This window comes from Hyperolius riggenbachi, chromosome 4, assembly GCF_040937935.1.
Source record: "Hyperolius riggenbachi isolate aHypRig1 chromosome 4, aHypRig1.pri, whole genome shotgun sequence".
NCBI lineage: Eukaryota > Metazoa > Chordata > Amphibia > Anura > Hyperoliidae > Hyperolius > Hyperolius riggenbachi.
Window position 1 is genome coordinate 43,250,139 of NC_090649.1, and position 25,329 is coordinate 43,275,467.

At 46.2% G+C, this 25,329-nt stretch overlaps 1 protein-coding gene across 2 annotated transcripts in view; it reads right to left on the reverse strand.

The window, feature by feature from the left end:
* LOC137571183 (cytochrome P450 2K1-like) overlaps positions 1 to 17,750 on the reverse strand; it is a 59,097-nt gene extending 41,347 nt beyond the window's left edge. Inside the window, exons 1-3 of one of the 2 annotated variants that reach the window (XM_068279997.1) lie at positions 17,666 to 17,750; positions 8,530 to 8,725; positions 4,806 to 4,967 (exon numbers count right to left, since the gene is read on the reverse strand). In XM_068279997.1, coding sequence (XP_068136098.1) covers positions 4,806 to 4,967; positions 8,530 to 8,712 — 345 coding nt within the window. In that variant the 5' untranslated portion in view covers positions 8,713 to 8,725; positions 17,666 to 17,750. Of the gene's footprint in view, positions 1 to 4,805; positions 4,968 to 8,529; positions 8,726 to 15,558; positions 15,642 to 17,665 lie in introns of those variants that run through there. The other variant, XM_068279996.1, reaches the window with a different exon arrangement.
* Positions 17,751 to 25,329: the final 7,579 nt, after the last annotated feature.

Consider the following 25,329-nt stretch of genomic DNA (forward strand, 5'->3'; position numbering starts at 1 on the left):
AGAGGCAGCAGCAGGTGCCTGCATCCAGCAGCAGCAAGCGCCCCACAGACCTGCTGTCTCTCAGCCACGAGCTCTACAGGACTGTAGAGGCTCCGGCAGCAGTGACTAGAGAGGAGATGCATGCAGCAGCATCCTCCTCCGGTCACAGCCAGCGCCTGACCCGCATGGTGGCTGACTACATGGGGTCGTACAGCGGGCTTGACAGCGATGCCCCTGTTGATCCCATGGAGTATTGGGTCAAGCGCATGGAGATCTGGAGCGAGCTGGCGCAGTACGCCCTGGAAGTGCTGTCCTGCCCCCCTTCCAGCGTGCTGTCCGAGCGCTGCTTCAGTGCAGCTGGTGGCGTGGTCACCGAGAAACGCTCACGTCTGTCTCACAAGTCTGTGGACAGACTGACGTTTCTCAAGATGAACCAGGCGTGGGTGGAAGGCGAGTTCCTGGCCCCTGTTGTCGGCGAGAGGGGGACATGAACTGGCTGCCGGAACCATCGTTAATGTGCCTTACCACCCTTTACCACCTCCTGGCTCCTGCTCACTAAGCCAGCCTGGTTCACTTTGACTATTACGTCGCCTGCAGCCACACATTTTACACCTACAGTGGGCTGCTGTGTACTGCCCTTCTGCTGTCTGTCTGTGTTTCCCACTGCCAGGGTACACAGAATTACCTTCTTCTTCTGCCACTCTGCCACCAGCTATTACGTCAAACAATAGCTATATTGGTTGCAAAACCAAAACCAAACAAACCATTAAAAAAAATAAAAGGTTTAATTTTTCTGAGGTGCCCGGGTTGAAAACTGTGTTGTCCCAGTTGTGTATTGGACACAATGTGGGCTGCACGACCGCTGTCTGGGACCTCCTGTTGTGTTTATTTACAGCCCTGGTATCACCGCTAGGTACCAGGGCTATTATGTCACGCTGCCTACCTGCTGCCACACTCACACTGCTCCTCCACACCTCCTCCTGCTGCTGCTGCTGCTGTCTGTCTGTGTTTCCCACTGCCAGGGTACACAGATGATTTACCTTCTGCTGCCACTCTGCCACCAGCTATTACGTCAAACAATAGCTGCTCGCCTACTCCTCCATTCCTCCTCCTGCTGCTGCTGTCTGTCTGTGTTTCCCACTGCCAGGGTACACAGCATTACCTTCTTCTGCTGCCACTCTGCCACCAGCTATTACGTCAAACAATAGCTATATTGGTTGTAAAACCAAAAACCAAAAAACCATTAAAAAAAAAAAAAGGTTTAATTTTTCTGAGGTGCCCGGGTTGAAAACTGTGTTGTCCCAGTTGTGTATTGGACACAATGTGGGCTGCACGACCGCTGTCTGGGACCTCCTGTTGTGTTTATTTACAGCCCTGGTATCACCGCTAGGTACCAGGGCTATTATGTCACGCTGCCTACCTGCTGCCACACTCACACTGCTCCTCCACACCTCCTCCTGCTGCTGCTGCTGTCTGTCTGTGTTTCCCACTGCCAGGGTACACAGATGATTTACCTTCTGCTGCCACTCTGCCACCAGCTATTACGTCAAACAATAGCTGCTCGCCTACTCCTCCATTCCTCCTCCTGCTGCTGCTGTCTGTCTGTGTTTCCCACTGCCAGGGTACACAGCATTACCTTCTTCTGCTGCCACTCTGCCACCAGCTATTACGTCAAACAATAGCTATATTGGTTGTAAAACCAAAAACCAAAAAACCATTAAAAAAAAAAAAAGGTTTAATTTTTCTGAGGTGCCCGGGTTGAAAACTGTGTTGTCCCAGTTGTGTATTGGACACAATGTGGGCTGCACGACCGCTGTCTGGGACCTCCTGTTGTGTTTATTTACAGCCCTGGTATCACCGCTAGGTACCAGGGCTATTATGTCACGCTGCCTACCTGCTGCCACACTCACACTGCTCCTCCACACCTCCTCCTGCTGCTGCTGCTGCTGTCTGTCTGTGTTTCCCACTGCCAGGGTACACAGATGATTTACCTTCTGCTGCCACTCTGCCACCAGCTATTACGTCAAACAATAGCTGCTCGCCTACTCCTCCATTCCTCCTCCTGCTGCTGCTGTCTGTCTGTGTTTCCCACTGCCAGGGTACACAGCATTACCTTCTTCTGCTGCCACTCTGCCACCAGCTATTACGTCAAACAATAGCTATATTGGTTGTAAAACCAAAAACCAAAAAAACATTAAAAAAAAAAAAGGTTTAATTTTTCTGAGGTGCCCGGGTTGAAAACTGTGTTGTCCCAGTTGTGTATTGGACACAATGTGGGCTGCACGACCGCTGTCTGGGACCTCCTGTTGTGTTTATTTACAGCCCTGGTATCACCGCTAGGTACCAGGGCTATTATGTCACGGCGAGCTGCCTGCCTCATTGACTGCCTGCTGCCACACACTCATCCTCCTCCTCCTGCTGCTGAATTTACCTCCTGCTGTCTTTGTGTTTCCACTGCCAGGGAGCACATACAATGGCGCTTCCAACATGCGTGCGCCCACCAGCTATTTGTTACGCTCAAAAATAGCTGCATTTCTTTAAAAAAAAATTGAAAAGAGAAATACGTGAAGATGATGAAGAAGAAGATGAAAAAGAAGAAGAAGATAAAGAAGAAGAAGATGAAGAAGATGAAGAAGAAGAAGATGAAGAAGAAGATGAAGAAGAAGATGAAGAAGAAGATGAAAAAGAAGATGAAAAAGAAGAAGAAGATGAAGAAGATGTAGAAGAAGAAGATGAAGAAGAAGAAGATGAAGAAGAAGAAGAAGAAGATGAAGAAGATGAAGAAGAAGAAGATGAAGAAGATGAAGAAGAAGAAGATGAAGAAGAAGAAGATGAAGAAGAAGAAGATGAAGAAGAAGAAGAAGAAGAAGATGAAGAAGAAGAAGAAGATGAAGAAGATGAAGATGAAGAAGAAGATGAAGATGAAGATGAAGAAGAAGATGAAGAAGATGAAGAAGAAGATGATGAAGAAGAAGAAGAAGAAGAAGATGATGAAGAAGAAGAAGAAGAAGAAGAAGAAGAAGAAGATATAGAAGAAGAAGATCTAGAAGAAGAAGAAAGATAAAGAAGAAGAAGAACAAGTATATACAGTAACACTACTGAACAAAATTTAGGACACAACTTCTCTTTCCACATTTTTTTTTAAAGGAACATCCCCACATAATCACTTGCTGTTGTTACTTGGAAAAAAAGATGTTTCTTGCATCATTCACCCTCAAAACAAGTGTTGAAAGCTATTTAAGGCCAATTCGAATAGTCAGCTCGAATAGTGAGCTCGAATACCGACTCGAATAGTGAGCTCGAAGTCCGAGGTCGAATCGAATAGTAAAAATTATTCGACTCGAATATTCGACTGACCTCGAATAATTTACTATTCGAATTCGACCAAACTCGAATTTTAAAAAGGGGTATTTGAGCATCACTACCTGCCGCTACTAAGACCTGTGATCAAGGCCACCAGACCAGGAAGGCAGAGAGAGGCATAGCAGCTCACACATGGCCCGCAGGATGCGAATACTTCAATGCAGAAGTGACATCATTGATCACTTCCGCATATGAAGTGTATGGGTCCGGGCAGGTAACGTGCACGCTGATCTGCCTCTCTCAGCCTCTCTGGTTGCCCTGATCGGAGGTCTGAGTAGGGCTGGCAGCACCAGCAAAGCCCCCCCAGACTAGCAAAACACCCCCAGCCATGCAAGGCACCCAGCAAAGCCTACCCCCAGCCATTCAAAGCCACCCCCTTCCCCAGACTAACCAAGTGCCCAGCAAAGCATTTCCAGCCATGCAAAGCAACCAGCAAAGACCCCCCCCCCCCCAGCCATGCAGAGCCCCCCCAGCAAAGCACCAACAGCCATCCAAAGCCTCCCCCCCCTCCCCAGTCATGCAAAGTATCCAGAAAAGCCCCCCAGTCATGCAAAGCACCCCCAGCCATGCAAAGTGCCCAGCAAATAACCCCCAGCAATGCATCCCCCCTCTTCTGTGACTAATCACCACTGTAACTTGATCTCTCCCCTGTGTCACCTGACTGCCACAGCAGAGCAGCTAATTTAAAAGCACAGGATGTTAACAATATGTCTGCTCCCAAGAAAGCAGGATGTAGACACACTGCAGATTTATTGCAGGATTTGTATCAGCTTTAAATGCTTTTCTTTAAAAAGATTATTATGCTGTTGTGTATCCTTCAGAGCAGAGAGGAAGTTCCGAGTGCCATTCATGGTGCTGGACAGGACCCGGGATGTTCTGGGATTTGTGCGTTTTGGACTTCGGCCGACTGACTTTGGCCATTTTGCAAACTGGCCGGCCAATGTCAGAAATCCCCAGCATTTTGGACTTTGGCCGATGTCAAATCGGCCAGGTCAGTGCAAAGCTCTCCCCTCATTCTGCGACCCCTCCTGCCCCCCAAAACGGCCATGAGTGGGCCACGGGGGGGGCTCAAATTCTTGCAGGGGGGCACGGGACTTCTAGTTACGCCCCTGGATGCCATCTCCAGCCCACAGCAGATTCTTCTCTCGTCCTTACCCTCGCCCATTGCTTTCTGGAAGAACCTATAATAGGAATCAACATTATTTTTATTAGAGGAAAGTTCCTGCAGCAACCAATGGGCAAGGGTCTCTAACTATCACAGCGCTACTGCAGAGAACGCCAGTACACTGTTCACATATGACGTAATTCCCGATCCTCAGCATCCTCATGATGGTACATTTCCAAGGGCCACAAATGACAGCTTTGCGGGCTGCAAATGGCCCGCAGGCCTTAAGTTGGGCACAGCTGCTATAAGGGATACATATTGTTTTGAATTTGCTTCTAAGCTATAAACATTACTTATGATTGTTTCCTATGGTTTTCTCCAGCACGGGTGTCCTTGGTCTGTCTGAAAATTCTTCAGCACGATCAATTAATGCTTCTTTCACAGTCTCTATTCCACAGAGGACAACTGTCCTTTCCGGACCAATACGGAAGCCTATTACTGTGCCGTATGTCTTGGATAACTGAGAGAGTGAGAGAGAGAGAGAGAGAGAGAGAGAGGGGGAGAGTGGGGGGAGGGGAGAGGTAGATAGATGGATAGATAGATAGATAGATAGATAGATAGATAGATAGATAGATACAGTGAGGAAGAGAGAGACAGGGAGAGGAAGAGAGGGGGAGGAAGAGAGAGAGATAGGAAGAGATAGAAAGAGGGAGGGAGAGGAAAATAGAGAGAGAGAGAGAGAGAGAGAGAGAGAGAGAGAGAGAGAGAGAGAGAGAGGGAGGGAGAGGAAAATAGAGAGATTGGAGGAAGAGAGAGAGAGGGGAATAGAGAGAGAGGAAGATAGAGAGAAAGAGAGAGAGGGGGGGGGGGGGGGAGGAGAATGAGAGAGAAAAAGAGAGAAAAAGAGAGAGAGATAGAGGGGGAAGAGAGAAAGAGAGAGATGAATCATTTTAGGGGCTGATTTACAAACAGGAACTTTGATAAGGGAGGAAAAAACTGCTGTTTGCTCTTCAACCACTAGATGGCAACGTGTGCCCCTGGCTAATATCTGAATTCTGCAATGGCAGCTGGCAATGAGTAAAATATTAATAAAGTGAACCTGAAGCTGCATTTGGATACAAGTTAGACACTTATTTCAGTAGAGGGAAGCCTTTTAATAGTTTGGAGGCTTCACCGTCCTTCATGATGACATGCAGACTGATTGTTGATCAAATAATATGAATAAATTACATGGTGAATATTAATTATTTCTTGATCTGTGTATTTTTTACCTTCTCACTTTGCAAAGTATTGATTTCTTTTTTTTTTCCCTTTTTGCTAAAGTTACTCTTTAAGGTAAGCATGTAATTTTACATTTTTCTTTTCCTTTAATTGTTTACTTTAAATATTATTCATGTTAGAGGTCCTTAGAGTTGGTCATTGAGGTGATAATAATTTTGGCTTGCATGCAAATTTCATTTAGGTTGTACACAGTTTGAAACCGAGCAAATCAAATTCACTTCCTGTTACTTTGACCACCTAACTTCAACTGGCATGTAATGTGCATTGAATTTGTAGGTTGGCTGGAATTGTAAACGTTTCATTGACAACCCATTATACAGGCAACCAGTTGTGCCCATTTTGGAGTTCTTGGGTTGGGCCAAAAATTATTTACAGTGGACCTTAAGGGCCGATTTCCACTTGTGCCTGGTGTGCCTCTTAGAGATGGATGCCGACACTTGTGCTGTTGTGAGAACTCATCCCCTCTAGGTCTGTGTTAGGAGCTTAACACTGACCAGGACGGCTTATGTTATACACTCCCCACCTGACTGCCTGATGAAGCGGGATCATACCCGTGAAACATGTTGCAACTAATTGTGGAGTGTATCAATAAATTGTTAAGCGTAAGTAGGTTTGTTTTCCATGTCCTTTGGAGTAGGTAAGTCCACCATTGCCACCCCCATATTTTAAAAGTTTTAGTGTAATGGATTGCGGAGACACCGCCGCGCGGTCTGACAGCGAGGCAGCTGTCTCCGCGTGCAGAACGGCGGTTTCCACACAGCAGCATGCGTCTGGTTTGCCTGGGCCTTCTAGTGTACACAGATGGAGAGCTACGCGCACGCGCGCTAGAAGGCAAGCCCTTTATGCCAGTAGGAGAGCGATCAGCGGATCAGGTTGATCAGCTGATCCCAGCGCGGTTGATGATTGGCTGAGTGGTGCAGGGCGGCGCGGAGGAGCACTGCAGTATATATAGATCTTGCTGGTCAGTCTCAGGTTGTCTGCCGTTGCGAATACTTACGTGTAAGCACTCAGACCTCAGTCAGATCCCACAGTGTGTTAGAACCAGGTGGACCTGGGAATTCCAGATTACTGCTGTGTTACACTTTAGACCAGTTTCGGGGTGTTGAGACCAAGGACCTCACACCCAAGCTTAGGATTACTGTGTCATTGCTGAGTTATCCTCTAGACTAGTTCCTGGGTGTCGAGACCAAGGACCTCACACCTCAGACTAGGACTGTGCTTTATATCTGTTATGACTATTTGCTCTTTCGACCTCTCTCTTGCTTTCTGATTCGGTACCTCTGCATATCTGCCTACCTGTTGCCAAACCCTGCCTGTACCCGGTTACCGAATCAGCCTTCTGTCTCTGTACCTTATCTGCTCGTGTGTTGCCGACCTGGCCTGCCCGACCCTCCAGGCTGTCACTCATCCCTTGAGTGCTCAGTCTATCTGTACTAGCTGTGACACTATTCCACCAAGTGTCAGTTAGCTGTTAGGACTCCTGCTCCTCAGAGTCCGGCCTGCTAGCAGCCAGTGGCCTCTACTCCTCTGGAGTCCCCTGGCTGCAGTACAGTCTATTACCTGATCACCAAGTATAACCGGTTGCCAGGTTCTCTCTATACCCTCTCTCAAGGAGATAGTCCCTGCACAGCCGAGGGCCACCTGCCCCTCAGGTGGTTCCTGGCCGAGCTGCCTGTGTCTCCCGCCTCACGGGAGATAGCCTACAGTTACACCAAACCCTTACACTTCATTAGGTGTCCAGAGGTTAGTCATACTTGTATTATTGGTGATTCTGCAGATCATACATAATCAAGTATACATCTGTATTATTGATGATTCTGCAGATCATCAATAATCAGATTCTCTCTGTGTGCTGACACCAATCGTTACATTTAGCTTATTTTATCCAAATGACGCCTCTGTTCTCTTGAATTTTAATACAAATTGCCTGGCAGACCTGTTGATCTCTTTGGCATCAGTAATGTCTAAATTACTCACCTGGAGCAAACATATGGCTAAAACTGAATCCCATGATTCAGGGCAGCAGACTGAAACTTGTGATTCAGGGTGGCAGATTGTAGGGGTACAGTATCAGCTCTTTTTCATCAATCATGGAGCACCGAGCTTGCCTGCCACGAGCCTGTGTGTGCTGGCCCCACCCTTTATGTAATACGCACTGCTCTCTGCTGGCCACACCCATTCTCCACATGGCTGGATTAAAACTGACCATGTCCCAGTGCGCTGTCTGTTCCTGCTACTAGTCTTGATCCATGCTGCCTTCATCTTCTTCAGACTCATTGACCTCAATTCACTAACCTTAACTCCTGTCTTTAATAACTCTTCTGAGCTGTTTTACAGTTATCACCATGGTGATATAATTGTGATAACTGTAAAACAGCTCAGAAGAGTTATTAAAGACAGGAGTTAAGGTTAGTGAATCGAGGCATTGTGTGTTATTACGTAATAACATGTGTTGGCCTACAGGTGAGATATAACCATTACACAAATTGTGCAGTGACCCCAGAGATCAGTCAAGGGATAACTGGTGAGTGGAGGGGTCTGGCGGGTGCAACGCTCAAGGGCAGGAGCAAATTTACTGAGGGAAGGGGTTGGAAGGGGGACGAAGGTTGACTTTGCCCTTGGGTCCCATTGGGGCTTGAACCGGCCCTGCCTCTCACTATAGATTCTCTTAAAAAACTGGATTTGATTCTATGAAAAACTGGCAGGTTGAAGGGAACTGGACAGAGAGAAAAAGCGGTTAAGAAGAGAGAAGAGTCTAATGGGACAAAAGTAAATACGATATAACATAGAATCTGTATTACCTCAATAAATGTTTTATGAGGTTTATTCATGTCTATCTGGTGCAGATTTCCGATGATCGGCAATGGTCGAGGTCCAGGTGGAAAGTTCTTGTACTTGCCCCGGTTTTGGTTGCTGTACACATAGGCCAAAAAGAGGATGACAATGATGGATAGGAGGATGGCCACAGGGTCTGCCACAAACATGACTTCTTTCTGTCTAAGGAGGGAATAACAGACACCATTGTTAATTAATAGGATGAAAAGATGCCTATTCTCTGTTGGCACCATAAACCTTAAGGCATGAGAAGCCTCCCTAACCACTTTGCATCCAGGCCTTGTTTCTCCCTTATGGACTAGAGCAGTTTCAACCTTTTTAGCTATGTCTCTATTAAATCAGAAAAAAAAAACTTTATCCATACTTATGACACCTAAATGAAATATATATTATTTTTTTTAGACAAACTAGGCTTTCATTGTATGGCATTTTTCCCTCAAACCATTTTGTCTTCTATGCATTAAAAATATACAGTATATAAAAAAACACACATTATTTCTCAGTTGTACCACTTCTAGTTTAAAAATAAAAAGTGCCACTGTAGATAAAAATCACAAATTTGGTTGGCTATTTCTGCTGTTTATCACAAAATTTAGATTATGTTCCAGAGAATATTTGAGTCTGAAATAATTCTATACTGTGTGTTTTTCACTATGAACTAGGAAAATAAAAACATTTTAATGGTGAAAAATAAATCTTATTGGCTCAGGGAACATATATTCCTTTTCACCAATTAGTGTTGTAGATCTGAGACCTCGTGGCTTAGATGAAGTCACAGAGGACGTAAATATACTGTAGTGGTGGATGGTGCCTGCATTGCTTTTGACTTTATGGTACGCATACGATCTGCATCAATTTTCATATCTGTCTTCATGCAATTTGTCTCTGCAATCAAACAACTCTTGCTTGTGTTCAACTTTTGCCTGCATTGCTTTTGACTTTATGGAACGCATACATAATTGTGACCATTTCCTGGTGCCAGGCCTTATGCTGCTATGTGTGCTTAATTAATTAGTCATAATTTGCATGTCTGTAGACTGACCCAGCCTCCCACAGCCCATGCCTGGCCATTCACACCTGATCCTCATTCCAGCACACACCTCCATCCCTTCTGCTGTCTATTTAATCTAGTTTCTAAGTCAGATATGACTGAAGTCAGATGTGCATTAATTTTAAGTGCATGATTTGAAGTGCACAGCAAAAGACCCAAATTAGACCAGAATTGAACCAGAAGGGAACAGAGGGAACTGCCAGGAGACTCTGCACTTCGGTTACATGGTTTGCTAATTAACTGTTTTTTATCTGCTTCACCATATGCCTGCCTGTTTCTGCAATTCCTGTATCTAAACATACCCCACCCTCCTGCTGTCAGCTATCGATCGCCCTGTATAGCACTTCAGAATGTATAAGATGTTTCTCTCAACCACTTCATTTTGCCTTCTGCTCTTGAAAATTCACGTCACTTGATCCTCCCACTGCCAGCAACATCATACACATTGCTCCCTCTCTGCTATCGTCTCCCCTTCTCTCTAGCCATGAACTATTCCTATTTCTCTGCTCAAACTACCCCTCCTCTGCTCTCACTAAACCTAACTTTCATACACACAAGTCTCACCCCCACATCTCTCTGCTCTGCCTACTACTACTCCTGGCTTCTGGGGACATATCACCAAACCCGGGGCCCACTCCTAGACCTCACACTACTCAGACTACAACTCATTCCACCAATAACAAACCCCACCACCTCCCCTCCCAGAACACCTACAACCTTATTGACATCCCCCTACTTCCTAGCTCTCCCCTCCCCATATCTGGGGCTCTATGGAACTCCCGCTCAGTCTGTAATAAACTGGCCTTCATTCATGACATGTTTATCTCCAACACTTTCTCCTTTCTGGGGCTCACTGAAACATGGATAACTCCATCAGACACGGTGTCTCCAGCTGCTCTAACACATGGTGGACTAAAATTTAGTCATGCCCCTAGACCTGGCCACAAACAGGGAGGCGGGGTGGGGATCCTCCTCTCTGAACACTGCTCCTTTAAGCCACTCACACCACTGCCCGCACTCTCACTCTCATCCTTTGAAGTTCACGCTGTCCGTCTCTACTCTCCTTACCACATTCAGATTGCTGTTATCTACCGCCCGCCCGGTCCAGCCTCTACTTTCATTGATCACTTTTCAGCATGGCTTCTCCAGTTCCTCTCCACTAATATACCCTCTATCATTATTGGAGATTTTAATATATCCAAAGTCCCGGTCTCTGTACAGTTACATTACGAGGCTTGGTGACGTCAGAAAACGAGACTTCGGAGATGGAGGAGGAAGTGCTGCTGCCATCGCTGGAGAAAGCCCTCGGGTGAGTACATCTATTTACTCAATGGGCTTGGGGGGGGGGGGGGGGATCGGGAGGGGGGAGATCGGGATGGAGGGGGGAGGAGGGAGATAGGGCACCCGCACAGCCACAATAGAAGGGGATCTCCCCACCCACACAGAGGGGTATCCCCTGCCCGCAACAGCCACGATAGAAGGGGGATCCCCCCACCCGCACAGAGGGGAATCCCCCGCCAGCACAGCCTCCACATACAAGGGGGAACCCCGCACATTCTCTGCCCAGCTGACTGCCCAGGGATTCCCTAGGGTGTGCTTGTTCTGCACGCTGTGGGTAGCACAGATAGCTACCCACAGCGTGCTAGGAGGGGGGGGGGGAGGATCGGGAGGGGGACATCTGGCTACTTATAAATCTGGCTAAATACCTGCCTCACTATATACCTAGCTAAACACCTGGCTCACTATATACCTGGCTAAACATCTGGCTCACTATATACCTAGCTAAACACCTGGCTCACTATATACCTAGCAAAACACCTGGCTCACTATATACCTGGCTAAACATCTGGCTTACTATAATCCTTGCTACACACCTGGCTCACTGTATACCTGGCTACACACCTGGCTCACTATATACCTGGCTGCACATCTGGCTAACTATACAGCTGGCTAACTATACCTGGCTAACTATACCTGGCTAACTACTGTATACCTGGACAAAAAGTAGGGATAATAAAAATTGCACCCTGCAGGAAGAAAACACAGAGACAACAGGAGCCCAAATGGTGCAGTATGTCACAGTACCAGAAGCATGTAAAATGTGCAAATGTATTATACTCACAAAGGTGGGTTGCAGAAGGGCAACCGAGCACTAGAAGCAGGTGGAGATGTATAACCCCAACTCAACTTGGGTGACCAGACGGAGCTGGTGATGGTCGCACTCTTGATAAAAAGCAAACCTCAAATGACCTAAACTGGTCAAAGAGGGTTGATCCCCCTCCAAAAGGAGGGTGAAGGCACAAGGTAAAGGGGGAAGAGGCGCCCAGAGCAGATAAAATACGTTAAAAACAAATAAAATGAAAAAAGTGAGGTGGCCTACCTCAATGAAGACAAATTCACGTATTAATAGAAATTTATTGCATTGGCAACGTGTTTCATGGGTGCATACCCACTTCCCCAGGCCAAATAGCAGTGCCTAATAGTGCTTGTAACCACAAATAAGGCACCTCTGTGGCTACAAGCACTATTAGACACTGCTATTTGGCCTGAGGAAGTGGGTATGCACCCACGAAACACGTTGCCAGTGCAATAAAATTCTATTAATACGTGAATTTGTCTTCATCGAGGTAAGCCACCTCACTTTTTTCATTTTATTTGTTTTTAACGTATTTTATCTGCTCTGGGCGCCTCTTCCCCCTTTACCTTGTACTGTATACCTGGCTAACTATACCTGGCTAACTATACCTGGCTGCACATCTTCTACCTATACATCTGGGTCTTATACTCACCATTGGCATGCTGATCCCTCGCCGCGTACCTCTGATAGCTTCCCCAGTATCTTCTTCCATGTCCCTTGGCGGATTTTGCTTCTCCCTCGGCGATCACATGTCCCCTGTTGATCGGCATTGATGACACCAGGGTCACACAGCGTCATCAACATCTCGCAGCAAACGCTTTTTTTTTTTTTTATTTAATTCAATACAATAACCTGTATTGAATTCAATATATAAAAAAAATTGGTTGCAAAAAAAAAATGGTTGCAAATTATTGGAAGTTAATTGAAACACTTTTTGCACGAAAATCCTGGGGAAACTGAACGTCAGGGTGGTTAATCATCTCCCGCCTAGACTACTGCAACACCCTGCTCTGTGGGCTACCACAAAAAAAGGCTAGCGCCTCTCCAATCCCTTCTAAATTCAGCTGCCCGCCTCATTCACCTTTCCACACGCTCTTCCGATGCAGCCCCACTGTGCCAGTCTCTCCACTGGTTACCTCTTACCGAGAGGATCCAGTTCAAACTCCTGACTCTAACATACAAAGCCCTCCACGAGTTGTCTCCTCCATACATCTCATCACTAATCTCAATATATTGTCCCTCCCGCAACCTTCGCTCCTCCCAAGAAATTCTCCTGGCCTCTAAGCTGATCACCTCCTCTCATGCTCGCATCCAGGACTTTACAGGAGCATCACCTCTTATCTGGAACTCTCTTCCACAGCCTGTACGTCATGCTCCAAACCTGGACATCTTCAAACGCACTCTTAAAACACACCTTTTCAGACTCGCTTATAATATACTATAGCCCTTCTTTACTTATTTGACACAATGTAATCAGAGGCAAAGGGTCACTGCCTCGTCCATCCTCCACCCCCTTACCTAATGTGTCCCCCACTACCCACTAGATTGTAAGCTCGCAAGGGCAGAGTCCTCCTCCTAATGTTTACTGTTTTTGTCACAATATTTGTGCTGCTTGGAAATCTGTTTTACAATTTGTTAGTATTTCTATGTTCCCCTTGTCGTCTTATTGTGCTTTGTAAAGCGCTGCGGAATATGTTGGCGCTATATAAATAATAAAAAAAAATATAATAATAATAATAATAATAATAATGGAGTGGTTAATCAATCATAGTAGAACACATTCTACATAATACGTATGCTGAGAGTAGAGATAAGTTGAATTTACTTAAGTTTTTGTGAATCCTAATGCAAAAAAATGAGAAAGTTTTGACAGTGAAAAAATAATTGCAATCCATAGAAAAAAGTTTAGAACCTGATATGTGGGGAAGAGGGAATGGATTGAACAGGTGCATGAAAGCGCGCACAGACCAGCAGATTCGCCAAATGGCTTGTTTGTAACAGCAGGTGACATCGGAAACAGTCGTCCACCATTAATGGTTGCTCTTGCATGTACCTGTGTGCAACAAAACCATTCGCCACAGGCTGCGTAAAAAAGTACAACTGCGGACATTGCAGCCAGCCACTGGGGTGCCATTAAGCCTTTGACATAGAACTGTGGGGGTGATTTACAAAAAGGCCGGTAACAGTGTCTGCAATGTTACTGGCCTGTACTAAAAAAATAATAACGCTCATTGCATTGATTATGTGATGAGCATTACCATAGCAACACACCTAAACACGGAGCAGTGCTTTTCAGCGCTGCTAGATTTGGGCGCAGCCGACGCCTCCATAGACTTCAATAGGAATCATTCCTATTGAAGCGCTCAGTGAGTAACGTCGGCTCCGTCTTCTGCTGCTTAAAAACATTATAATTCGGCCTCCAGCAATCGCTGGAAGCCAAATTATTTCATTCCCCCACTATCCATGTCGGCCTGGAGGGGGAATAGTAATTAAATCGGCCCGGACTTGTGCAGAAGCAGGATCAGCTATATACTGCTGTATCCTGCGCCCAAGTCTACCGGCGCCGATTTCAAATGTACTCACCTAAACAATGTACCGTGCATTACAGAAGTAGTGAACGCTGCTCTACTACTATACTGCACATACACTGAGGAAATGCGTTGCTACGGTAAAGCTCATTGCGCTATTAACGCAATAAGCATTACTATTTTTAATACAGGCTGCCAACATTGCCACGTGGTGGGCAAGGTTTGCAGCCTTGTGTAAATCAACCTCTACATGTATCAGCAACAGTGCTGCGCGGATACTCCTTTTCAAAATCTGAATTGAATTCGGATCCGGATACCCAGATATCCTGATCCGAATCGGATATCCGAATCCGAATTTTTTGGTATCCGAGGAAAATCGGATATCCGAACCCAATATCCTGGATATCCGGTCGGATTCGGATATCCGGATAGAAAACCGGAAGTGGCCTGAAAATGGCTTAAATTGCCTCCAAAACTCTCTCTCGCTCTCTCTCTCTCTCTCTCTCTCTCCTCATTTCTCTCTCTCTCCTCTCTCTCTCTCTCTCTACTCTTCTCTCTCTCTCCTCTTCTCTCTCTCTCTCTCTCTCTCTCCTCTTCTCTCTCTCTCCTCTTCTCTCTCTCTCTCTCTCTCTCTCTCTCCTCTCTCTCTCTCTCTCTCTCTACTCTTCTCTCTCTCTCCTCTTCTCTCTCTCTCTCTCTCCCCTCTTCTCTCTCTCTCTCTCTCTCTCTCCTCTTCTCTCTCTCTCTCTCTCTCTCCCCTCTTCTCTCTCTCTCTCTCTCTCTCTCTCTCTCTCTCTCTCTCTCTCTCTCTCCCCTCTCTCTCTCCTCTCTCTCTCTCCTCTTCTCTCTCTCTCTCTCTCTCTTTGGATTATTTGGGTAGTTCGGATACCCGAATATTGGATGAGCAGCACTGATCAGCAAGGCCACATACCCGACATCAGGCTGTCCCGAAACTTAGCAAATTGCAAAAGTTCTGGATGATGGGGGTTTTACTGTATTTGGAAGATGGTCCCCAGGGTGTGTGTGTCATCAGGAGAAGGCAAGGAATTGGTGTGAACATTGTGCTACTATGAACTGCAGAGTGATTGTGCTCGAAAATGACACTCATTGCGAATGCTAGCAACACTAAAGGTGGCCTCACACCGTACAATTTTTTAAACTATCTTTCCAATTTGAGAATTGTAGTCAATTTCAAAATCTGACCAGTGTACCACACACACATGTGTTTTTCCCCAATTATGAAAGGTAGAAAAAAAACAAAGTTTTGTAAAAGTAATACCTTTTAATGGCTAACTGATAAAGTTGCATTATGCAAGCTTTCTGGGATCTAGTCCCCTTCTTCAGGCATATTTCCAGATATTAGCTGTAGTAAAACACTGATGCAGGTAAATAGTAAACATGAAGATGGCAGTTGTGCTGGTTGCTGTTTACCAGTTAGATATCAGGTGATCAGCAGGCTGGAGCCAGTGAGCTCATGCAAGCAAACATGAAATCTAGCAGGTTTCTGAAGATAGTGAAGCCAAGTCAATCATGTTACATAATGAGTCATGAATCCAATTCCACAATTTAAAACTTCTGTTAATGTCTTGAACATTTTCATAAATTTGTACTCAGAAATATTTCTTGCTTGTTCATTTTTGAAGTTACCCTTAAAGAGGAACTCCAGTGAAAATAATGTAATAAAAAAGTGCTTCATTTTTACAATAATCATGTATAAATGATTTAGTCAGTGTTTGCTCATTGTAAAATCTTTCCTCTCCCAGATTTACATTCTGACATTTATTACATGGTGACATTGTTACTGTGGGCAGGTTATGTAGCTGCTCCTAGCTGTTTTGGCTGTTAGAGACAGCAGTAAACAGCTAATTTCTGTCTGTGAACCTTGTTACATTGTGGCAGTTTGCCCAGAGTACCGCGGTACCAGAGTTTCTTGTGGGAGGGGTTTCATCACAAAATCAGTCATATAGCACTCCCTGATGGTCTGTTTGTGAAATGCAATAGATTTGTCATGTAAAAGGGGGTATCAGCTACTGATTGGGATAAAGTTCAATTCTTGGTCGGATGCTGTGTCCTGGTTCACAGAAGTGTTGGCCCACTGGTGTGTCCATTTTACCCTCACTAATTTTAAAGCGGTGATGGTTCATTCTTGTGCGCAGTTTTTGTCCTGTTTCTCCGATATAGATTCCTCTTGAGGGGCATTTCATGCAGCGTATCATAATTACAACATTATCCCAATTTGAGACAAATGATTATCAGAAGTGCATTATCTAAACCAGAAACTCCAGGCACATTACCCTGCAATAACGCAAGGTGTGAGACCTGCCCTTATATCTTGTGCACAAGCCAAATACAAATACCAAACTCATAGAAATATCATCAAATACCAGACCAATTTTCCTGTGAGTCATCCAATGTTGTATACATGATACGCATATGCTGCATGAAAAAGTCACTTTTAGGAGAAGGAGGATAGATACAGTTGTTTATTTTATTAGTTTATTTTCACCTCGGGTGTCCTTAAATTGCATTTTGTGTTTTTTGTTTATTTTAGTTATCTAGTAAGGAGTAAAACTTGACCAGAGATCGAAGAGCGGAATATCCTCCTAAGTTAGAGTGTATGCTTGTTGAAACAAGTGAGTTTTGAGGGAGAAGCAAATGATTTCAAAGGTTGGAGAGTGACAGATGTGCTTTGAAAGGGGATTCCAGAGGAGGGGTGAAGCCCTTTCATACTGTACTGTAAACATACACACGTATCTTATTATGTCACATGTCAGTTCAGCCATCCTTTAAGATACAAGGGTTCAACAGTTTTTTTCTGCCTATAGACTACAAATGTGTACATCCAGAGTTACATAAACATCTACACAACTAACATAATATTAGAATCAGAATCAGAATCATTTATTTCGCCAAGTACAACGGGGGTTGTACCCGGAATTATTTTTTGGCACATACAGGGTCGGTGATGGTACAGCAAAACGCAAGCAGTAATGTACATTACATTTAGTAGTGAGTACACAATGGCCTCAATTCACTAAGATTTATCAAACACTTTATCGAACGTTTGATACTTTACCTCATGAGTAAAATCTAATTTTGAATTTACCTAGGTGGTATAGATTTATTGAATGTTTTATTGATAAAACATTCGATAAATCTATAACACCTAAGTGAATTAAAAATTAGATTTTACTCATGAGGTAAATTATCAAACGTTTGATAAAGTGTTTGATAAAGCTTAGTGAATTGAGGCCAGTGCATGGAACATAATAATTAGTTACATAGTTACATAGTAGACGGTCCAGAGGGGACATCCAAGTGCCATGTGAGTGGAGTCGCTACCTTCTCTGCAGCGCTCTCAACAGCTCAACATTAACAAAACTTACAGTTCAGCACTGCAGAGGAGACGCTGTCAGCTTAACAAGTCTTCTTTCTTCTGTGCTGCTGCTGCTGTGACTGGTTTGCTGAACCCTCACATAGGTAATGGCCTTGGGAACTTGTAATGTTTAATCACTACTCCACCCAGTCATCAATGTTGAAAGCCAAGAGGGCGTTTCAGCACTAGTGTGTACATGTCTGACAAGTGCATTCAGTTATTTATTGAGCAAGTTATTTAACAGTCTGATATGATACGGACTGCAATTGTTTTTGATAATATGTGATTGGAAGGTTCTCATCTGATTAGGAGATTGGTGTAAAGTTTAATGTATTACAAGCTGTTTTAGATTAAACTGGTTGTTGCGGCAGAGTGTTGTAGATATAGCCTTGTGAGTGGGGTAGATGCACTGGTGTACCTACGACAAGGCCGCAGGTGCTCACAGCACCGGGTGTAGCCATGACTAGGGGTGCCACTGTGGTGCTCAGCCACTGTGTTTTTCCACCTGGGACCTTTTTTCATAGTTTGGGCAACATTCAGTACATGGGACTGTACTACTTCGTGAACTAGATGTAGCACCCTCCCCCTTCCTGTCCTGTGGGCAATGTGTCTCCTTGCTCTCTGCACACAGTCTGCAGTGAGTGAATGTGCAGAAAAGCAGGGTGAGTAGAGAGAATGATTGCTGTGTTGCAGCTGGGACATTGGGTTTGAAGGCATGAGGGAAGCAGAAGCAGGGGGAGGGGAGAGAAAGGCGGAGATAGAATATAGGGGTTTGATGCGGGAGGGACGGGGAAGGAGATGAGTGGGGAATGGTGGAGGTGTCATGAAGTGGGTGAGGAGAAGGTGGTTCATTTTGGCATTGTGGATGCTGTGGGCTTGGGTTGGGCCAGTTTGTGCAGGCTAGGGCAGTGTCAGAGGGAGAGTTGAAAGCAGAATCAGAGGGCAACAGCCATGTTATGATCGCTTCTGCAGCGTTTACTGCTGACTGCAGTGGTATTGCAAACCAAGCAGTTCTAAGGTCATTACATGCATTTGCTTGCATAGTTTGGTTTGCATTTAAACTAGTTGCTGATTCCATCTGCAGTCGCTCTGAAGTTAATGACAGTTTAATATGCTTTTGCGTAAACAAACATTGTCTGCTGCAATGGAGGGGCAATCCCTTTCCTGCAGGCTGCATATCATTGTCTGCCTTTTCCTGCTATCAGCCTGTGATTAATTACCATTCACTTGTGTGGGAATCTGCAGGTCTGCTCCCATTGGATGACCTCAGTATAAAGAACTGCTTCCTGCAATGCCTCATGGGCTACCATAGTCTCAGATTCTGTCTGTTACTCTGCTCGTGCCCCACCTCGTTCCTGGTCCGTGTGGACTGCGCTGACTCCTGCGAAGGGGTCAGCGAGTCCTCCTAGTTCTGCTCTTGTTCTAGAAGTTGTTACTTGCTTGTCTTGTGTCATATATTGGTTCATCGCCAATATATACGCATACTTGCGCATTTTGTTATTTTCCTTGTATTCGTGTTACGTTGATACATCAGTGTCGCTGATATATGCGTACACGAACTGTTTATTTCCTGTGTTCAGTTAGTCAGTCTTCCAGCACGTTTTGGTAGTTTGCGCGTATCGTGAGCACCCGTGCTGAGCTAGTATCCTGCTCCTGGTCCTGTTTGTGGATTGCGTTCATCTCTGCGAGGAGATAACGAATCCTTCTGAATCCTGTCCTGTTACCGTTTGTGGATTGCGTTCATCTCTGCGAAGAGATAGCGAATCCTTCTGAGCCCTGTTCCCTGTATTGCTCCAGTGCTAGTCAGTGTTCCTGCTTATGTCATATATCGGTTCATTGCCGATATATACATATGTTAGTCAGACGTTACAAATAGTTTCATTGATAGCTGTAATTGTAATACGCTAGGAAAACATACTTATTGTATATTTGTCTGTGTTACGTTCATCTATCTTGATCCTGCTATTTCCTGACTATCTTGTCCTGTCTTTGTGAGGCACGCCATCGCTGCAAACGCATTGGCTGCCTCATTCCAGTCTGTCTTATTGTGGACGCTTGCTGTCACTAAGTAGTGGCTAGTTAAGCAGGCGTTCATTCTGTCTACCTGTCCTGATCTCCTCAGTCCTGGTTTATGCGCTCAGCGCTACTTTGCGCTGAGACGTTATTACGAAAGTGTTGTTTGTGGCTGTACGGATCTGCACCGGCTCTGTGCACCACAATCTCCTATTGAAGTCAGTCCTCTCCTCCACTAAACTGGGGATATCCTGATCCCTTGTGCTGGTGTGTGTACCTCCTTCACGTCAGCTTATGTGTTGTATGCTGACTGTGGAGATTACACCTCCAAGCTTAACAAGCCAGTCCAGACATGGTGATCAGTGGGGGTGCAGCCGGAGGAGGGACAAAGGAGAAAGCAGTACAGGATCCATGTGTGCAGGTTCCGCTAAAGTGGGGGGCTGTCTTTTTAAGGAGAATGGGACGTCTTTCAGGATCACAGGAGAGACTTTAGGAGTCCAGGAGATAGGGGTACCTATAAAAATAGTGCAGGCAAAAAAATAGTGCCGGAAGCTGCTGGTAGTATAGTTATATTTTTACTATGACCGAACTAATGCTGGGAATACACGGTTCGTTTTTTAGGTGATTAGATGGTTAGATGGATAATTTCTGACATGTCCGATTTCCTGTTCGATCATTTTGCCGCTCGATTCCTGATAGATGTGTAATGGAAAAATATATGAAAAACAAGCGGAAGATAAGAGAATCTAGCAGCAAAATCAATAGAGTGGCGGATCAAAGCAGAAAAAAACAAACCATGTATGCCCAGCATTAGCCTTACTCTCGAATTATACATTACCTGCTTCTGGTGATCATGTCTCCTTCACTTCCTGGTTAGTTTGCAGCCAGCCAATCACCTTGCAGGGACTGAAGCTGCATGGTGATTGGTTGGCTGCACAGAACCTGCAAACTAAACAGGAAGTGGAGGAGACACGATCACTGGGAGCAGGTAATATTAAAAAAAGCCCCAGCTTATACTCTCACACTGAGCCCTCCCTCTACCATTGCCTAACCCGAAGACCCTACTTGGTGCCTAATCACTCCACCGATGTCTAAACTTAACCACTCCCTCCTACTACTTAACATCATCAACCACTCTCTCCCCACTGCCTGACCTTAACCATTCCCCTCGCTGCCTAACCCTAACCACCCCACTGGTGCCTAACCCTTAACCATCCCCGCTGCCTAAACTCAACTATCCCCGTGCCTAACCATAAAGCCCTGCCTAACCTTAAACCCTAAAATACCCGCTTAAAAGCTGCGATTAGCGGCAGTGAACAATAATTATGGCGCTCGATAAATAGTAGGCGGCATAATTACTATGGAAATTAAGTAGTAGAATATCAGAAATTTTACCGGCAGCCTCCGGCACTTTTTCCTTCATGTGCTATTTTATTCTGTAAAGGTCCGTACATATGCACCTTTACAGAATATCCATGTTTCCTATGGTGACAACAATTATGGCCCTGAGCTCATACAGAAGCATCTGTACATTGCAGGGAAACTGTAAAAGCACATAGTAGAATGTAAGCCGTTATTCAGCATATCCATTCCTATGTCAGCTATCTTGGTTCAACATCAGAAAACTTCCTATATGTATATATTGCTGTATATAGGTATGTAACTCCACCCTCCCTGCCCTGCTTAGTTACATGACTGTTATCTAGCGCTCTGGTCGATATTCTAGTACTTAACCCTCCATGTGGAGGGGAGCCACCTCTGATTTCCACAACGGTATGCTAGATCAAATTTTTACACAGAGGTGTCTGCTTATAAATACAATTTTTATTATTGCACATACTGCATACAAAAACCCTCAACCCCCATTAAAATGGCCTAATTGAGTTGTATACTTTTGGAGTCATACACAGCCGGCAGTGTCATTCACTCAGCCTCTTTCACACCGCACTCAACCTGAAAGTTCGCACCACTCCCGGGAGCAATTTATTTTCTGCAGCTGCCAGTTGATTGCCCTTAGATATTGCAAAGTCTCAGTTTAAAGTGCAGTTCATTCCCCAGCATCAGCCTAGTTACTATATATAAGCCTTAAATTCATTGGCTATGCAGTCACAGTTCCGTTAATAGGCCTCTCTCCACCTAGATATACAGTATATCACAGGTGTTTCCCAACTGCGCTCTCAGCCAAGTCCAAGGTGGCTTTGTGTCGGCTGATAAGCGTATTGTGTTAGGTTTGCAGCACAGCACTATAGTTATGCCCGAGAGGCCTCTCACCACCTCCACGGTGGTGAGAAAATGCAGAAAATGCAAATAGATGGCTATGAGCCTGCAGTGTCAGGATGGGGGAGGAATTTGCATAGTTAACGAGACTGGAAAAAGTTTAACCCTCTGGGCGAAACAATTATATCGCCCAGGAGGTGGCGCAGCACTATTTTTTTAAATTTTTTGTTTTTTAAATCATGTAGCGAGCCCAGGGCTCGCTACATGATAGCCGCAGCGCAGCGGCATCCCCCCACCCACTCTGATCGCCTTCAGAACGGGATTTCCTGCTGGGCTTCCCCGGTCGCCATGGCGCCATGGCGACGGGGCGGGATGACGTCACGTGACGTCAGAGGGAGTCCCGATTGGCCAGGCTGCGCAAGGGGTCGGGGAGGGGGGGCTGCGCGGCACGGCGAGCCGCGGCGGATCGGAAGTTACACGCAGCTAGCAAAGTGCTAGCTGCGTGTAACAAAAAAAAAAATTATGCAAATCGGCCCACCAGGGCCTGAGAAATCCTCCTGCGCGATATACCCCAAACTCAGCTCGGGATTATCGCTCAGGAGGTTAAGACAAGGAGGAATAGCGCCGCCTACCTAGCCATCTGAGGAAGCCCAGTGGGTGGGCATTACTATTAATGGTGCGGCCTAGAGGGTGACGTCATCTGAGCGAACATACCAGCAACCAGCAGCTACAGCTCAATACGCTGCTCAGGCGGCTGAGAGAGCGGCAGGGAAGTGGCGAAAACACATACAGCGGAGAAGCTGAGCGTGGTGGAGAGCCGGCGGAGGAATATTGTTGCAGCCCGTGGAGGTGGTGAGAGGCCTCTCGGGCATAACTATAGTGCCGCAAATCTAACGCAATACGTTTATCAGCTGACACAAAGCAACCTTGGACTTGGCTGAGAGCGCAGTTGGAAAACTCCTGTGATATACTAGATGGAGAGAGGCCTATTAAAGGAACTGTGACTGCATAGCCAATGAATTTAAAGAGACTCTGTAACAACAAAAACCTCCCCTGGGGGGTACTCACCTCGGGTGGGGGAAGCCTCCGGATCCTAATGAGGCTTCCCACGCCGTCCTCTGTCCCACGGGGGTCTCGCCACAGCCCTCCGAACAGCCGGCGACTGTGCCGACTGTCAGTTAAATATTTACCTTTGCTGGCTCCAGCGGGGGCGCTGTGGCGACTTTCGGCGCGGAAATAGACGGAAATACCCGATCTCCGTCGGGTCCGCTCTACTGCGCAGGCGCCGGAAACTTGCACCTGCGCAGTAGAGCAGACCCGACGGCGATCGGGTATTTCCGCCTACTTCGGCGCCGAGAGGCATCAGAGCGCCTGCGCAGGAGCCAGGAAGGTAAATATTGCGTCACGGCTGTACGGAGGGCTACAGCGAGACCCCCGAGGGAGGCAGGACGTCGTGGGAAGCCTCATTAGGATCCTGAGGCTTTCCCCACCCGAGGTGAGTACCCCCCAGGGGCCGTTTTGTCGTTACAGTTCCTCTTTAAGGCTTATATATAGTAACTAGGCTGATGCTGGTGAATGAACTGCACTTTAAACTGAGACTTTGCAATATCTAAGGGCAATCAACTGGCAGCTGCAGAAGATAAATTGCTCCCGGGAGTAGTGCGAACTTTCAGGTTGAGTGCGGTGTGAAAGAGGCTGAGTGAATGACATAGCTGGCTGTGTATGGCTCCAAAAGTATACAACTCAATTAGGCCATTTTAATGGGGGTTGAGGGTTTTTGTATGCAGTATGTGCAATAATAAGAATTGTATTTATAAGCAGACACCTGTGTAAAAATGTGATATAGCCTGCCATGCTTAGCCTAGGCTATGATCACAAAAGATTTAACAATAGGCAAGAATTGACTAAATAATGTATAAATCAACATTGTAAAAAATAAGCAACTTCATTCAGCCACATTCAGTAAAATTCCTCTTTAATTGGAAGGAGGTGTGGCTGTTCTGGAATCCATGTAAACAATAACTTGCTTCTCAACCTTTCCTCCATAATCATGGCTCAGGTCACCTGGTTATCAGCTATTCCACCTTTCATCCAGTGACAGAGATAGTCTCACCTTCTGCCCAGTATGATTTCCTAATCCTTCTTGTAGAGCAGAGATCCCCAACCCTGTCCTGAAGGTTCAATAACAGTACATGCTTTGCAGAAAACCACAAACATACACAGGTGAAGTAATTAGTGCCTCAGCAGAGAAGATTAACTACTTCCCGACCGCCGTATAGACAAATGGCGGCCGGGAAGCAGACGCCGCAAGAACCGCCGTATTGACAAAATGCGGCGGTCCTTGTTTGGGCATGGGCGGAGCGATCGCGTCATCCGTGACGCGATCCTCCGCCTCCGCCTGTCGCCGCTCACTCGCCGCAACATCCCGCCGGCCATACGGAAGCGCCGGCGGGATGTTAACCCGACGATCGCCGCATACAAAGTGTATAATACACTTTGTAATGTTTACAAAGTGTATTGTACAGGCTGCCTCCTGCCCTGGTGGTCCCAGTGTCCGAGGGACCACCAGGGCAGGCTACAGCCACCCTAGTCTGCACCAAGCACACTGATTTTCTCCCCCCCCCGCCCCAGATCGCCCACAGCACCCATCAGACCCCCCCCCTGCCCACCCCCCAGACCCCTGTTTGCACCCAATCACCCCCCTAATCACCCATCAATCACTCCCTGTCACTATCTGTCAATGCTATTTTTTTTAATACCCCCCCCCTGCCCCCTGCTCCCTCCTGATCACCCCCCAACCCCCCAGATTCTCCCCAGACCCCCCCCCCAATGTACTGTATGCATCTATCCCCCCTGATCACCTGTCAATCACCTGTCAATCACCTGTCAATCACCCGTCAATCACCCGTCAATCACCCGTCAATCACCCATCAATCACCCCCTGTCACTGCCACCCATCAATCAGCCCCTAACCTGCCCCTTGCGGGCAATCTGATCACCCCCCCACACCAATAGATCGCCCGCAGATCCGACATCAGATCACCTCCCAAATCCATTGTTTACATCTATTCTCTCCTCTAAACACCCACTAATTACCCATCAATCACCCATCAATCACCCCCTATCACCACCTGTCACTTTTACCTATCAGATCAGACCCTAATCTGCCCCTTGCGGGCACCCAATCACCCGCCCACACGCTCAGATTGCCCTCAGACCCCCCCTTATCAATTCACCAGTGCATTCATTACATCTGTTCTTCCCTGTAATAACCCACTGATCACCTGTCAATCACCTGCCAATCACCTATCACCCATCAATCACCCCCTGTCACCCCCTGTCACTGCCACCCATCAATCAGCCCCTAACCTGCCCCTTGCGGGCAATCTGATCACCCACCCACACCATTAGATCGCCCGCAAACCCGCCGTCAGATTACCTCCC